The sequence below is a fragment of the Antrostomus carolinensis genome, unplaced genomic scaffold (genome assembly GCF_000700745.2).
Source record: "Antrostomus carolinensis isolate BGI_N321 unplaced genomic scaffold, ASM70074v2 scaffold30371, whole genome shotgun sequence".
Taxonomy (NCBI): Eukaryota; Metazoa; Chordata; class Aves; order Caprimulgiformes; family Caprimulgidae; genus Antrostomus; species Antrostomus carolinensis.
In genome coordinates, this window is record NW_010292484.1 from 18,936 (window position 1) to 35,849 (window position 16,914).

Consider the following 16,914-nt stretch of genomic DNA (forward strand, 5'->3'; position numbering starts at 1 on the left):
TTACTCATCCTGTCATTTTTCTTCCACAAACTCATCCCTCTCCTTCCACAAAGGATTTCTTCTTGTGGAACCAGCTTCACACAGGCAAATCCCGCTTCTTTTTTCGGAAGCTGCCATGGACTACACGCACAGCAAATGCAATCGGACTTAAAGGAACGCTCCTCAGTGTTCCCCAACAGCGCTTCCCTAGCTGGGCTGCACCTCACTAACGTACCAGTTCATAAAGCCCTCACTGACAGTTTCTTCCTTGACAGATGATAAAACAAAACTAGCAGCAAGGGTAACAAATAAAATTAGTTTCTACATCTCCAAGCGTGGTTTCTTCTAGTAGTTGTCCACTGCTCCAGACAAATCGTAATTCTTGTCTTCTCTTCATCAGTCCCAGTGGAAGCAGCATTTCATTTAGGGGGATTCAGAATTTAACCACCTGCATTTTGCTTCCCTTCTACCTTAATGCCCAGAAAGAAAAGAGAACTCAGATTTCATATACCAACTAATAAAAAGAATCAGTGTATTCCAACATGGAAAAAGAGGTAAGACTGATCCTAAAGACTGTACAGCACAGGCTGGGTCAAGGACATGAACTCTCATCTTCCAGGCAGCTCTGCAACTCCCTGGCACACAAGCTTTTATTTTTGGCCTTGTTCATCAGGCTGACCTTCCCCATGGATAATTTCTCCTACACAGAGCCCAAATTAGGAATAAATATGTAGTACTACACCCGTAGCACTAATAAGCTAGAACTTCTGCTGCTCCTCACGAATACACCACACAGCAGTTTTCTGGCATTGGAAAACTACGATCCTCATGAGATAAAAGACTGCTTTATTTCTTCCCCTAACTCAAAGAACTAAGTACTATTGGCAGAAGACTAATTGTGACTTCAAAAGGTTTACAGCAAGAAGTTTTCTCTCTTACTAGTGCTCCCAAGTAACTCCCAATTGTGTGCATGACAGTACACTTAGGGAAACAACATGTTTTCAAGAAACACTGTGCCAGGATCTGCCTTTTGGGGAGCAGTGACTTGTTAGGGGAGCAGGTGGCATGGAAAAAAGGATTACTGATGGTGAGGGGGGACAGGGCACAGCACCCCCCGCAGAGATAGGCACACAGTGTAAGAGAAGACTATGTAGCAAAGGAGGGGACTGTAATGCACAAGGGGAATGATGCAGAGAAAAACAACATCTAAATCAGAGACAGTTGTCAGTCTGTCCAAAACCACTTTTTATTCTCTCCTGTAACGTTCTAATCAATATTTTTGGGGGGTTTTTTAATAGATCATAATTTTTTGTTAAATCATCTCTGCAGAAACTCTCGTATGGCCACTTCTACTGCAAGATCAGGCTAACAGTTTTACCTGGGTATGCAACAGACGTGTTGTATTTTTCCACAATGCTAACTGATCATTTATATCTTTTAATTCTTTCTTAGGGGAAATTTTAAACTAATTTAGTTTGTCCTCTTATTCAGTTATTTATTTTCTTCAACTGTCTTGTGAGGAATTTTGCGAAAAATTTTCCAAAAATTCACATAAATGAATCTGTAACAGAATCTGTTAGGTTTTACCTTCTAACAGCCTGGAGAGGTAAGATGCTATTTATTTTTACAACGGCACGCTGAATTTATTGTCCCTAAATCATCACATTATTCTACAGAACTTTCAGAGCACTTTCTATTAACTTACCAAGTGCTGAAGTAGAGATTCAATGACTTAAAATACAAAGATAACAAGGGTGAAAACTCTAATTATAAGCACTGGCTACCCACAAGTTCTCTTAACAGTCTGGAAGGAAACCAGAACCACAAATGACAGTATACAATAAATGAAATGTAGCTGACCAAAGATGCCAGCAATAGCAAATGTTTGGTTGGGCATATGATTTGACAGATAACTTTGCAATTCAGTCTGTTTCACTGACTACTATAAAAAACCCCTTCACATTAAAAATAATGATACCCAGTATTAGAAAAACACAGCTGGACTGCTGAGCAGTTTCCTTTAAGAGTATTCCAAAAATACAATACAGAAGCTTGTCTCATTTTGTAATATATACACTCAAGAAGAAAAAGAAAGATTACTATGCTTTAAAATAGCACATTATTTTCATGGTGTTGTCAGTCCTTTTATTCACTCCTGTAAAGTTTCATGTAGTATCCTTTTTGGAGACAAAATTAATTCTCAAAGCGCAGTGACAACAAACTAATTTCTACAGTACCTATTTTTAAAGAAGTAGTGCTGTCTTAAACAATACCATTTTTCTCTTACCTACTGCTGTCTCACTTAGATGTCTTTTCTTTCTTCCTTCTGACAGCTGCTCAGATGTTTCTGACACTGACTGAGATTTGGAATTAGATAAACAGCCACTGCTCCATTGTTTGACAGAAACATTATGTTGATTATAGTCTGCAACAGAAAAAGCACGTATCAAGTTAAAAACTCATTTTCCATTGGTGCAATTTACAGGCAATCTCAACTGCTGAACTATTTATAATGGTAAAAAACAGACTTCTGATAGGAATCCAAATAGTAAACAGTACTGCAGTCAGGCACCTGTGTCTGCAGAAAACCCATGGTCCAAACTCCCCCCACTTTTATTAGTCCCCTCCTATGGTTCTGATGGGATCACTTCGGTGCAACAAAGGAGAACCTGACACTGGTCTGGGAAAAGAGTCCTCCTTCACCTAAAGCCTCAGCCGGTTACCTTCTCTGATAACCTGCTTTGTGGTAAGTTTATAAATCGGACTTCTTCAGGGCAGAAAGACGGACAAATGAATGAAAAATGCTCTTGCAAATATTAAAATATTTTGCTTTACATACCATTGTCTGGAGATACTTTAAACTCCCCTCCCAAAGATGAGGCATCAACAGGTTCTCCTTTGATGTCATCCTTCCTTAATAATGTTTCAAAATATATGTGAAGAGGAATATCTAATAAAAAAAAAAAAGAAATTAAAAAGGAAAGGAGTCTGTATCAGAAAGACAGCAACCTATGAGCCAATGAATTATGCATCATCACTAAAGGTCTAGGAATCGATTACACAATACTGTAATATAATCTATGAGCAGTATTACTGCCTTCAGTCCTTCAACTCACGAAGAACAGCAGTGCTGAGTAACTCCTGCGAAGACCTATCGCTTGTCTAGATAGCAACAGTGTCTTCACGTGGTCAAGCTGAACACAATGTAGGAAAACATGTCCCGAAACTGTTGAGAGCCAAAGGAAAACTCAATGCCAATATCCCAAAAAAGCCCAGTCAGACATTTCAAAGAAGTGATTTTTGCATGAGTAAATAAGAAAATTTGAGGCAAGGTAATTCTCAGCAAAATAATTATTGTACGAGTGATGTCTTCCACTACAGGCAAAGACCTGCAGTCTTTTCTAACAGCTACCTAAGCAGTATACACGATAATCTCCAGTAATTGCCTGGAGGTAAGATCTCTAGGTACCTATCTTTATATTACTGGGAAGTGAGAGTTATGCCACGGTAAAAACAAATCCATTTTTAGCTGTGAAGCCACACTACCATATGTGCTGACCAAGGCAGTATGCTTCAGCAGTTCCAAGCTCTCCAGAACTAAGAGCTTCTAAGGGCTGACAAGACAACCCAGATCAAGGTAGGACTCAAACATAAGGAATGCTTCTGAATAAATCCCAGTGCAGGCACACACACTTCGTAGATTAACAGCTCTTCTTTTGGTGTTCAAAGTCAAAGTAAGAAAGAGCAAGGCTGTCTTACTCTGGGATAAACTATGCCCGTATCTGCAATTACTTCAGAATTGTTCTTCATGAAAACAAGCTCTGGAGAGTATCAAGTGAGAGCAAGGCTGGGGTCTGGCTCTGTTGACTAACTCCTGCACAAAATCCTGCATGATGGAGAGGACACAGTGCACTTTTCCCATAATCTGAAAAGCTTTCAGTTCAGCCTTTTGGGTACAAGTAATTAATGCTTTTGGAAATTGTTATTGCTGGGAGCCTAGAGGTAATTTCAAGGTACATTCCTTCTTTCTCTCTCTGGCAAAGGCTACAGCAGGGCAATGTAATTAATTTCCCAAGGGAGTTTAACCAAGAATTAGCCTGCAAAACATCTCAGGTGGTAAGGAATTTACCCACTGTTGTAAGGCAGGAAAGCTTAAGAAAAATAGGTCTCTGTCTGAAAAGCCTTTCCGGAAACAACATTACAAGAAAGAAGAGAAATTAAGTAGAAAGAAATATGTCAACACAGGAAGCAGACTTGATGACTATTATGTTTAGAAAGAGAAGAGGTCTGAGGGCAGGGCCAAAGGGTGGGCATGAACAGTATTTTGATTTACATACAACCTTAGCCTCATGTGCCTTCAGGACTTGCTTGGACAGAAACTTTCAACTTATTTTGCTAACTAAAAAGAATAATTTATTTCAATTTGATACAGATCTAACTAGATGTTTTGTCACAAGACTAAAGGTGACCTGTAAAAGGTTGTTTCCCCCCAAGGTTTTTGCTGTGTTTCCTATACCATTTCTGAGAAAAACATAAAGTAGGCCTGAAAGGTTTATTAGTCACAACGTTTAAGTAAAGAAATAAACAAAAAAATTATCCTGTTTTTTTTCCTGGGGAATTACCTGGATGTCTCAGATTTATTTATTATGTGCTCCTGTATCTTCATTAAAAGGGCAGGAGCATTTGTTCCAGTTTATCTGCAGGCTAGGTGCAGAAATAACAGAAAGCCAAACTTCTTAGATGCAAATGACAGTTTTCCAGTTATCAGGGTGCAAGTTTAAAGAGGTGCTTTTATGCTCCAGGGATGCTGCAACCACTGACATACTTTTGGTCAAGACTCTTGGTAATATGGAAATTCTGAAGGCAAAACTTAGAACCGTAAGGACAAGTACACTTCCAGAGGCCTATACACTAGTGAGCCAGTCCCACCGCACTATATTACTATGTTGCTTGCAAATTATGATTCTTCTTTGAAAGTAAAAAGTAGGTACAAGAGAGCACAAGATCTGAATTTTCAATTTGAATCACTCACACACTGAAAAAATCAAACTCCCAGAGTTTCAAAATGGAACAAATTCCAATAATATTAAAAAGAAAACCTCAAAAACCAAAACCAGAGGAAATTAAAACAAGAACCTTTTCTTCTACACCGCTGAAGAACTTTTTTTATTCAGAAGAAAGTGGTAAAAGATGTGGGTACACCACAAGTAGTATTTTAAGAGAAGTTATCCCTATGGAAAGGGATAATTGAGGAAGCTGCAAAGAAAACATGAAATTGAATCGGGCTAACTGACCAAGTTGGAAAATTTCTAGCATGCATTTATTCACAGTAATTCTTTCATATGAAAGAAAATGACAAATAGACTAGTGGTCTTCATGAGGAGATAGAGACAGCAAAGTACACAAAGTACATAAAGCAGAATGTGAGCATGAACCTAGCTTCCCTCAAAAGCAAGGACTGCATTTGAGCAGGAGATAGTAGGTCTAGCACCTTTTCCCTGTCTTAAATATTATTAGCAAGGCTAAGGCTGCTTGAAAAGAGAATAAATATTCCTCAAAAGAAAGATGTTCTTGGTATTGGAATGAAGCTGAAATAATATTTTTCTCCCTCCATCCTGGCAAAGTGACCAACAGTAGCCATGATGCAATCCAGAGCCTTACAGGTTTTTTCTTTTCATGTTCATTAGAGTAGTCTTTTTTCAAGGAAAGAATATGTCAATATTCTTGTTAAACTTCCTGGACTCTCTTAAAAGTAAAGTAGGAATAAATGCAAGGGACATGGCCTTATATAATTATACTTGAAAAGACTTCTAAAGAACACTTAAAAAACCTGCCCCAAAACACATACACTGTGGTACAGTGAACCTTGCATAGAAGCAAGGAAACAATATGATTAGTGAGACAAGCTGGCCGTCACCCAGGAAGTGTGTGGTGACAGCTCTGCCTCTGCTCCTCAAAATAAACTCTTCTTAAACCCTCATAAATCTGCAAGAGCTGAGACCTTCTCAGGATTCCATTTCCACACCTGGGTCTTCTCTACTGGCCAGAGACAAGTTCTCCAAACCCAAGACTTATTTTAATCCTTGACTTCCTAATACCAGGCTGGAGTTTATTAACTGTCATTCTGGGAATACAGTGGGTTTGATTAAAGACTCAAGCAATTTCATGGAAGTCCCAGCCTCACGTTCAGGATTATTTTGTGGCAAGGACACAGAACAGTAGAATTCCTGTACTGGTCACCAACTACCTGGCAACAGTTTTTTCCTAAAATTAAAAAAAAAACCCACCAAAACCCAGAAACCAAAATAGTATCTGCTGGTATCCAATCCCTTCTGCTGGTAACAGCACTGAATATGCTGTTTTGAAGCACAAAATGCTGTGAAGTTGCACCTGCACTAGTTTCAGGGCTAATAAAAGACAGAAAAAACACCATCTGCATTATTGTTCAAAAAGATTAAAGAATCAGATGACAGAAACTATAAACTACAAAGATCAGCAAAAAGGCTGACTATCATAAAAACAATTAGTAAATCTAAATAAAGCTTTCTGGGCCTAGTCCAAAGGGCCTGAACTGAAAGTTGCTCATGAAAACAACACAACTAAGAGATGGTAGTGTGTTGGCAAAAGCACCATCAAACGGACTAATGCCGAGTCAATTAGATACACCAGGAAACATGCAAAAACCACCTTAACCAAAGTTTTTCTTGGTTGTAATCACACTAACTGTGGGCACGTGAAATCTAAAAGGTGTATTTTTCAAACAACAGGATGAAGTTGAGATTTTCATGTAGACTAAACTCATGCATTTTGCCAGTGTGAGGTTTTCTGTAAGAGAACTAAAAATCACTCAAAAGAAAATTAGTCCATTAGCTCTACCTCTCTCACAAGCACAACCACCCTCTTTTAGAGGCACTGCATGTGAGTTACTTACCTGAAGGGAATGATAAGACTGGATGGAAGGAAGAGTCCAGCTCTTGCACATAATCTAGTATTTTAGATTCCGCACTACTGCTGAAAGTGGAGGCTGGCACCATAGATGGTAACTGAGTTGTATATGGAAAGGAGGCATCTCTAGATGGGAAAGTCTGCAAGGATACACAGAAACAAAGGTTAACTTCTCCTTTACTCACTTCCCTCAAATCAGACCAGAACAACAACAACAACAACAACAACAACAACAAAAATCTCAATGACACTCTTCAATATGAGAAGGGGAAAAAAATTCCTACAAACTTCAGATAGTCTAAATATTACTTACCTCCACTTATCATGGACTATGGCACACAATGCAAAGAAAACAAAGATATTCTTCAATTAGGGCCAGGAAACAGTTGTCAAAGTGTCCAGAGAAAATGTAACTGTTTCCAATCATTATTCTGATATATCCTATGACAAACAAACACCCCTTAAAATTCCACTCCAGCACAATAGGCTTGATATAGATGCACAAACAAAACTAACACCAGACTAAATACAGGGCTCTCCTCCATTTATCCCCTAAGTCTTAGGAAGATTCTTAGTATAGATATTGCTAGACAGTTTGAGCTCATATATTTTAATGCAAGACATAATATTAAACATTTTGAGCACACTGTGCACTTACGCAAAGCAAGAGGGCAAGGTCCTTACCTTGTTATAATTTAAATATTAGATAAGCAACACAAACAAAAGAAGATACAAAGCCATAAATATGGAGAGGGATGCACTGAGGACTGATTAACAGGTAGTAAGGTTTACTAGAAAAAGGAGAGCTGCAAAGAAAGATTAATTTAGCTGCTTATTTGCAAGGCTTGTTAAAGTACAGAAAGTTAAATGATGGATTGCCCAGAACTGGTAGGTATGAGGTAGCAGGACATTAAGACAAAAGGCAGGGTGAAAACAGGCAGGAATAAGCAGCAGAGTGCAGGCAAGATCCTGAACTCTGAAAGACAGAAGGAAAGAATTGAATGTGATCCTCCAGGGCAGTAGTCAACAGCAGCCTGTGCTTCAGAACAAGCTACAAAAACACTGCAGGGACATAATGCTGTTTATACCACTTTCAGCCTTCCTGGATACTAGCACGAGTAACCCCAAAGGTACTGACATTTTTAAGGGCTTCCATTGATTTCTCATACTCTGCCAAATGCTGCAGTATCCTTTAAAGAGGAAGGGAGGGAAGGGGGGCACTGGGTAATTTGAGGTTCTCAACCTAACACTGCAAACTGCCACATTTACTACCTCCTGGAAAAGGATTTCAACATAAAAAAAAGCTGTAAGAATGAATATAACAGTGGTCGTCTTGATTTTCTTACAACTTTTTAGGGAATGAAAGGAAAACATCTCGCAGTTGCATCAGAGGCAAGACAATCAAACCAATATTACTTGTATTTTTAGTACTTCTAAGTTCTGAATCCAAGAAATCTCTTCCTGATCTTTCCTCCTGTCTGAAATATTCCAGGCTGTATTCTAGCAGTGTCACTCATCTGTTACTGATGCAGTGATTATGTCCACCACACAAAATCCCCCTCCACTTACTGAAATCAGTTCTGTCAGGTGGCTTTAGTATTCACAACCTGCACTAAGGCAGAACACATCCCATTAAAAAGTTCCCCCTTCCATCTCTTCCCTTCTTCTGAATCGACAAATTCCCTATGCTGGTATTGTATTGCAAGTACTATTAAAATCAGCTAAGCATGTTACAGTCCTGGAGCAGAGAAGACCTGGTGGTAGTGGTGGTGAGGATTGTTGTATTTCACATTTTTTCCCACAGGAAAACATTAACAGTCCTAAATCCACCTTGATCTGCATACATAGATGTATGCAGAAGTACTTTCAACTTTATTTGGAAACAATTCTTTTCTTGTCCAGGACTCCTTCAAATCAATGTTCTGTTACTTTCCTGTGACAGACATATGGGACTCTTCATCTGTTAAACTAAACATCCATGAAGTGTTGGCAGAACTGGGACCTGTGTTTGGAAACACTCGAGGGATAAATGCTAAAGCAAATTTAATGTTTCCCATTATGTGGACCATTAAACTAAAGCTTAAAGAGCTTTTAGGTAGTTACTCTACCTTTGATGCAATAAGGGTTTGCTTTTCAGAAATGCACAAAAGCACATTTCCTCTTGACATCTGTTTTTCAGAAATGAACTAGTTTCCTGAATTTCCACTATTTAAGCTGCCACTGCACCCTCTCTGCTTGCATTTTTTTTTTTTTAACAGAAATTACAGTAACCCATAAATCTCTTATTCTTTAAAAACAAATCCCCAAACACGGATTAGTAAAATTATCTAGTAAACATATAGATAAGACCAACACATATGGACATCCAGTCTTTCAGTCCCAACTCACTTTTCCTTGCTTTAAATCTCTCTAGTCCCAAACACATTTAGAATATAGCTTAAAGCTAAGCCTGCTCAAAAATATGCATACATGGTCAAACAACCTCCAGAATCTCAATCTATTTTGAAACAATATTAAAATCCAACTGCCAACATTGGTAAATGCCAAATTCTTTTCCTCATCTTGTCTGTGGTGGGAGTTACAAAACCTCATGCCTGAATTTGTGCGTTATTTCCTTGAATGCTCTGGCATCAGCACCTAAATAATTAAATCTTCAGTTCCTAATTAAAAAAAAACAAAAAAAGGACTTTTATAGAAGCAAGAGTAGTTTTATTTAAATGCTTGTGAAGCTACTAGAAAAAAAGCTAAACAATCTGGTAGTGTCTGTGGTCCCAGCTACTAGATCTGGTTTAAATTTCTGATGGAATAGTCTTCCACTGGAAAATGCTGATTTAGTGAAATCACAATGTTTGCCGGGAATGTTGGTTTAATCAACTCTTGATGAAACAATTTCTGAAGCCTTTCATTCTGGAATGAAAGTGTGCTGCTCAGTCAAAGAATGTGCTTCAACCTTATTGAAACAAAACTGAAGAGCTGTTTATTGGAAAACTAAACTCTCCCTCCTTCCAATTCAGTATAGAACAGAATCTACAACCTGACTGGCTTTTCCAGCAGTTAATTATTGATTTTGTAACACAACCACAAAAAGATCCACCAAAACCCACCTGAACACAACCCCACAAATATAACTACTCAGCCACAGCAATGACCTGTGGCTTCATGAAAACCAAGGCATACAGCTTTCAGAAGAGAGGCCTCTACAGCAAGCCTGATGACAATGGCAACCCTTCAGAAAGCAGGAGAGATTACTAAACTCTTATCAATTTGCCCCCTGCTATTCTATACCTCGTGCATCTCCTGGAACATTTTTCTTCATTACTGAAATACAAAACCTCATGCTTCCTGAGCTTAAGTAGATATGAAGAATAACATTACATTAAATTGATTCTATTATGGGAAAGAAAATCCAGTGTATATAAGAGGAAATCAGAAATGTGCAAACTTTAAATCTTCACCTAAAATAGCAGCTCTGTTTTAAACTTTGTAAGAAATGGTGTCATCAACAGAATCTAATTTTCTAGAGTATTATGAATTTTAATCTTCTTGGAATTTTTTTTTTTCCTTAGTACTGTTTTACTGGATCACAGAAAATCCAGTAAGCAATTTATTTTGATATTCAAAACAATTATTGCACTTACTTGTGATAAATTGCTGCATTAGACAAAGCACTACTGGCTCGTGCCTCTATTCTAGAAGGGTCAGAAGGCTGAACACTACCAGCCAACCGCCCTTCTGCAGAGAAAAAAGTTTGAGTCTATGAAGCGTGCGGCAATTGCAAAGAAAAATGTTTTGTGCTCCCAGTTCAAAATTCTGAAGTGAATACTTGCTTCATGGTTTCAGCTACTGATCACTAAAACTCCTACCATTTTTGGAAACATGCCTGAGTGTAACAGTACAGAGAGCCACAGTTCAATTACACCAAAGTGCATGAATTCATTAAGTTAATTAAGTTAGCCCAAATATACTCTGTTGAATACCTGTCACGTCTGCTTCTGATTACTCTTATAAGTTGAAGAAGGCAAGGAAAAAGCATTTATTCTCCCTACACACACACACAGGACTTTTCAGCAATATCAAAGAGCTATCCCCCTCAATACTAAAAACTGTTCTTCAGTAAATGAGTAGCCAACTAAATTGCAGAGATTTAATGATGGGATCCAAGACAACCACCGTGTGTGTGGCTGATGCCTCCTCTTTGAACACCAAACACACCACTAACTTTTAATCACAGAATGGCTTGGGTTGGAAGGGCCCTTAAAGCCCATCCAGTTCCACCCCTCCTGCCATCAGCAGGGACACCTTCCACTAGACCAGGTTGCGCAAAGCCTCATCCAACCTGGCCTTGAACACTTCCAGGGAGGAGCAGCCACAGCTTCTCTGGGCAACCTGTTCCAGTGTCTCACCACCCTCACAGTGAAGAATTTCTTCCTAATATCTAATCTAAACCTACCCTCTTCCAGTTTAGAACAATTTCCCCTTGTTCTGTCATTAACTGCCCTTATCAAAAGTCCCTCCCCAGCTTTCCCTGGAAGTGCTATGCACAGCCCAAACCAAAGGAGCACCGCGTTACCTGCTTGCTTCTGTGCTTCAGCATCTGCCTGAAGAGGCCAAGCCATTTCTCCATGGCCTCCCTCCTGCACACACAACGATCTGCTCTGAGCAGAGCTATACCCCTCTGGCAGAACAGACAGTTACATTAAATGTCTTATTTCACAAGCTAAACATTAGGGGTTCCCTAAGCAGGACTTCACTGCAGAGTGCTTTTGGGAAACATACAACAAATGGATGGTGAAAGGTTAATCTGAAAGCCTCAAAGACTTTCTCTTTCATCAACAGGTAGAGGGGAGAGAAGGTGGGCAAAGCATCTAAGATATCCCTACATGGGAAGATGTATAACAGATGGTGCTGAAGATACACATTACATGACAGACCCTCCCTTCCAGATGAAGTTTCTACAGATGTCAAATAGATGGCCCTTTCCCATGCACTACCCTGCAAATCTATACACAGGTCAGCTACAGAAAAGCAAACTGCCCTGGGATATCAACAAATTTGTCTTCCTGTGGCCCCTCCGAAGCTGCTGATAAGGATAAAGTGGCAGATCCTGTGACAGACACCAGTTTTTCCAAGAACAGAACTGAGACTTTCATAAAACACTAAAAACAACTTACTCAGGATCCTGCTTGTCTCAAATTCAGATTTTCAGTTAGAGTCATAAAAGGAGTGGCAGCTTCTACCGTTCTTGGAGACCACCCACCATCTCTCATAAGTATACATGGAGTTTAGTTTCTTTAATTTTCTTATAAGCCAATGGGAGATGGACTTTCACCTGCTCTGTGGGAAGTGTATGCTGTCCTCAACAGCCTGAAACATAGACCTTTTGTTCAACTAAAAAATCAATTGAAAAAATCAAGGTTAGTGCTTAATCTTTTACCGGTTAAATAAACCAAAAGAAGGAAAGAGATACTAACCCACAGGGATATATTTTGTAAAATGCCATGTGGAAATTAAGAGTAGATGTGAGCAGTAAAACACTACAGAAATATCATAATAGGCAAAGAGGCAGGACTGTGAAAAGCACACTTCAGGTTTGTCATTCTGGAGAAAAAAGAATTTGTGGTCTCACTGGCTTGCCATAAACTTCACAAAGGATGGATTTAGTTCCACTGGCAGTATCACTGTAGTGCAGAGTTGAAGGTGTTCTCCCTTCCTTCCTCCCCAGTCAGTACACAACAGTCTTGTCACACACTCAGAACAGCTGAATGCACAGGAATACCTCTTTTTTCCCCATTCAGGTTTTACAGAACCATAGAATCGATTTTTAACTAATAGAAGACCTTCTTTTTTAACTTACAGTGTTAAAAAAGTAATTTTATGAACTCTTATTTTCATACAAACTTGGTAAACCACAACCAAGGGATTGTCCTCCCCAAGGCAGAAGACTGACACATCCACAGAGGTACTACTCCAAATTCACTGAAGCAGGATGCATCCTGTTCTCGAAACCAGTTTGCAGGAGACTTGGCAACACAACCTTCCCTGTATTCATGGCTTTTTAGAACCCAGCAATGCCAGGAAGCTATGCAGAAGCAGGTGGTGGAGACAATATCTAGGGATACCAAGGAGGGAGATAACAACCAGTAGACTCCTTTCAGTGCAATTAAGGGGAAATGACTACTCCACTGTGTGAAAGGCAAAACTTCTAGCTGGCTACTGAATACTATGCTCAGTAGTTACTGCTCTAGACAGTGCTGTTTCTTTAGATTTACAGACTGAGGGAGCTAGAAAAAGCAGCAGTTGATAACAACCACAAAGAACTCAACTGTGTCTCCTTAAACGCAAATAAACCACAATTTGGGATTATATGGTAGAGGAAATGGGATTGTATTCTAGGAAGCAGGTGCTAAAATATTCCTCCCCAGACAAATGTATCACCTGGTGAAAAACAGGGTACAACTTCCACACTGTATGCAACATCCTGACTAAGCACCTTGTTTGCATACACACCCTTCACCCTGCCCCTTATCCTCCTTTCCTGCTAGCTACACACCAACTTGCAGATAGCATGCATTCAGCAAGTAAGATAAAGGCTCTGCATGCTGGGTATAATACAGGTTATAAACACGTGTGTGTGTGTATATATATATATCTACACACACACACTCTTCCCTAAAAATTGAAAATTAACCAGACTTGGTGAAAGACCCATATGTATTTATCAAGTGGCACCTACAAAAAGTATCACTTGCCCTAAGCATGTACTGGGAACACATCAGGACACAAAAAATCATAGAACTGGCATGAGAAACAGATTAAAATAAGAAACTCAAGCCTAGAATTTAAATACTTTTTTCCTGTCTGACTTGGAGCCTTCTGGAGAAGCACTCTTTTTTTTTCTCTTCCTTTTTTTTAAAAAAAAATACACTAAACAAAGGCAGATATTCTTCTGCTCTCACTTAAGTCCCGTTAAGACTGAAGAGAAAAAATGTGGCAATACTCAACTGCAAGAGTGGGCAACATTATGCCAACTGTTTGCTTGCAGTATCTAAAATGTAAGCTTTTGCACCTCAATTCCCATCTTCCAGAATGCTGGCACTTTTGCAAATTTGAATTCTGTTTTTCTCCATGTACCCCAGTCCACACAACCAACTCTTCGCCCAGCAGGTGGAGATACAAATACAACGAGAATTTTCAGATTAAAAAAATTCACTGTGCTCTACAACCCCGTAAATAAATGGACAGGACCAAAACTGATAGTACTCAGATCTCACTGCTCTATTGCCTCTTGCCTTTATTTATAGCTATATAAAGTTTTCATAGATTAAAACACTACCTAGCCACAATGACATCTCTCAGTGAAGCATGGCTTGGAAAAAGAAAAGTGTAACTAGTGTCATTAGTTATGATGTTAAACAACAAACTAACAAAAGGTACTGACAAAACAAGTGCCTTGTTACCAAAAAAATCCTGGATTAAGCTACATAGATAAAATGCTGGACAGGAAAACAAGAGGGCATGTCAGCTAAGCAAGGACCTCTTGGAGTTTCTCACTCGTAACAACATTTGTCTGCTTTTAAACAAACTTAAGAGAACTTTAGATATCTCACAGATAATTCAGTTCTTCAAGTTTAGGCAAAAAATACACAGAGATGGAGATACTACAGGTCCTCACTATAGGAAAAACATTTGCAGAAGCACCCAGACATTAGACTTTGAAGAATCTGGGGCAGGGGAAGCAGTTATAAATGCAACAACCACTGGGAAATTATTCAATTTGAGTTCATGTCTTAAAAGTCCTGACACCAATCTCCTACTTACAGACTTTATTGGTTTCAATGTTTTGATACTCTTGGCCTTCCTTCTTAGTGTTAAAACTACATTACATGCATTTTATAGGAGGAGACAATGACCCAGAGGTTGTTTGACTTGCCAGCTGTTACAGTGCAAACAAGTGGCAGATCCAGTGTTTCGAAGAAAGCTCTCTCAGCCTTCCAACCTCTGCCTGCAAGCGTGTGTCCTCCCACTACGCCATGCCTGCAGTTTACTTCTTTGTGCTATCCTGCATGCAAGTTTTAATATTCATTCAAAAATCACGCTGAAGAAATGCACTACTACAATCACATCCTCTAGACTGAAGCACAGACTGCAATCCCAGGGTTTATTGTGCATGTGGATTACTCTTGAGTGGCTTGTGCACTGACTCACAATCAAGAAATGGCCTAAACTCTTACTGAGCTATTTAGATAATGAAAGAAGAAAGATACAAAACAGATTCCACAGCCAGAAGATGACTCACAGATCACCTGTGGTACTTAGCAATTCTGAATTAGGGGATGTGGCCCCAAAGGATGTTTCAAGTTCCTGAGGATACTGGATGGTGACAGATAAACCAAACACCCTGCATCCTGTTTTATTTATCCCCACTGCAGTCTAACTATCTTGTAGATCTGGTAGGTCTTCTAGAGTTCCACAGAGTTCTATGTTTTCTTTTAGACTCTACTTTGTGTAAGCACGATTTGAATACCAGAAGTGGGGAAGGTATAGTCCTCTTCAGAAAAGAAATACAGCAAAGCAGAGGACAACACAGGGCACCTCTCAACAGGCACTGGGAAGCTGCTAGGTCACTAAATACTCATCTTTCGACAGCATTGTAAATGTATGTGGCATGGCAGTAGATAAGAGAAAAAAAATGTGGCTGTCTTCCCAGTGACCTTATGAACTGACAGATGGGATAGCAGTTCAGTTTCATTCTTTGCTTTTCCTAACATGGATGTTGAAGGGTGCAGGAGGGGATGAGCTTCCTAAACTAATCTGAAGAGATGTAAAGGACAACACTGAATGACATTCGATGCAGAAAGGGTACAACCAGTCAGCCCAAAAAAACCAAATTCCTCCAAGTTATCCCAGCATTTCTTAATCTCCTACACATGGGAAGTCTGCATTTTTCTGATTCTCTGGTCAGAATTCGTTAGTCATCGTCTGCTCAGATTACTCTGCTGTGCAGCATCGCCCATCAGCAGTGCCAGGCGCCCGCTCACCAGCTGTTTGAACCAGGCACCACGAAAAAGCTGGTGCAGGAGCTGCAATGTTCAGAAGATTCAGTCTGTTCCTCAGACCTCGGCAAGATGGTCTCTGTTAACTCCACATCCGCTGCAGGGAAGTGGCAGCAAGTCTTCCCTTAGCTCTAGCTTGCTCTCAGGCCAGTGACCTTAAAGAAATGGAGGTCCAGACCACAGACCATAGTACCAAGGGCTATATAAATATGTAAAACTTGAATAAATATGTCAAAAGCAATTGCTAGAGATGGCCACTAACATTACATTAAAAATCCAACTACTTTCCATGCTGCTAAGAAGTAACTCTATAAAATTTCTCCCCAGACCACTGGTACACTTAGTAAATCCTAGACAGTTAGCTGAGGAGACATGGAGATTTCTCTCAACTCTATTTCTATCTATTTTTCTCAGAGGCCATTCCCCATTTTGTGTTCTTACCTTTAGACATCTGCCTAATTAGCAGTCAGACAGTGTTCTTCCTTTACAAACTGAGCAATCACATCAACAGCTGGGTAACCAAGTGTAGCAAGTGCAGGACTAAGAAAGTGACAGGGTCTGTTAGAATGAGATTTCTTGAATGAAATGATAAACTGATAATGGCTCTTAATTCAAAGACTTGACAACAATCTTGTAGATCTGGTAGGTCTTCTAGAGTTTCTATGTTTTCTTTTAGACACTCTTTTCATACAGTTCTACGTTTTATTTTAGACACATTTAGATTTGATTGTCAGAATGTTCTGGACATGTCCAGTCCAATTTTACCACTTACTTCCCCAGCAGGACCCTGATACACTGTTTTTAACCAACACTGTGTAAGAAGCTTTTTTCACTGCTTTAACTTAATTTTGACTATTTAAAAATTATGAGTTTGGCATGAAGTCTGAAGCCGACAGCTGGATTGCTGCCACCACCCCTTATTTTCTCTGGGAATACA

General features: G+C 39.4%; 1 protein-coding gene across 1 annotated transcript in view; it reads right to left on the minus strand.

Moving 5' to 3' along the window:
* The window catches only part of KANSL1L (KAT8 regulatory NSL complex subunit 1 like), a gene marked incomplete at its 5' end in the record, with an annotated part of 42,100 nt that overhangs the window by 11,325 nt on the left and 13,861 nt on the right, over positions 1–16,914 (minus strand). The window contains 3 exons of the mRNA XM_010176990.1: positions 2,267–2,404; positions 2,819–2,929; positions 6,911–7,064. Coding sequence (XP_010175292.1) covers positions 2,267–2,404; positions 2,819–2,929; positions 6,911–7,064 — 403 coding nt within the window. The remainder of the gene's footprint in view (positions 1–2,266; positions 2,405–2,818; positions 2,930–6,910; positions 7,065–16,914) is intronic.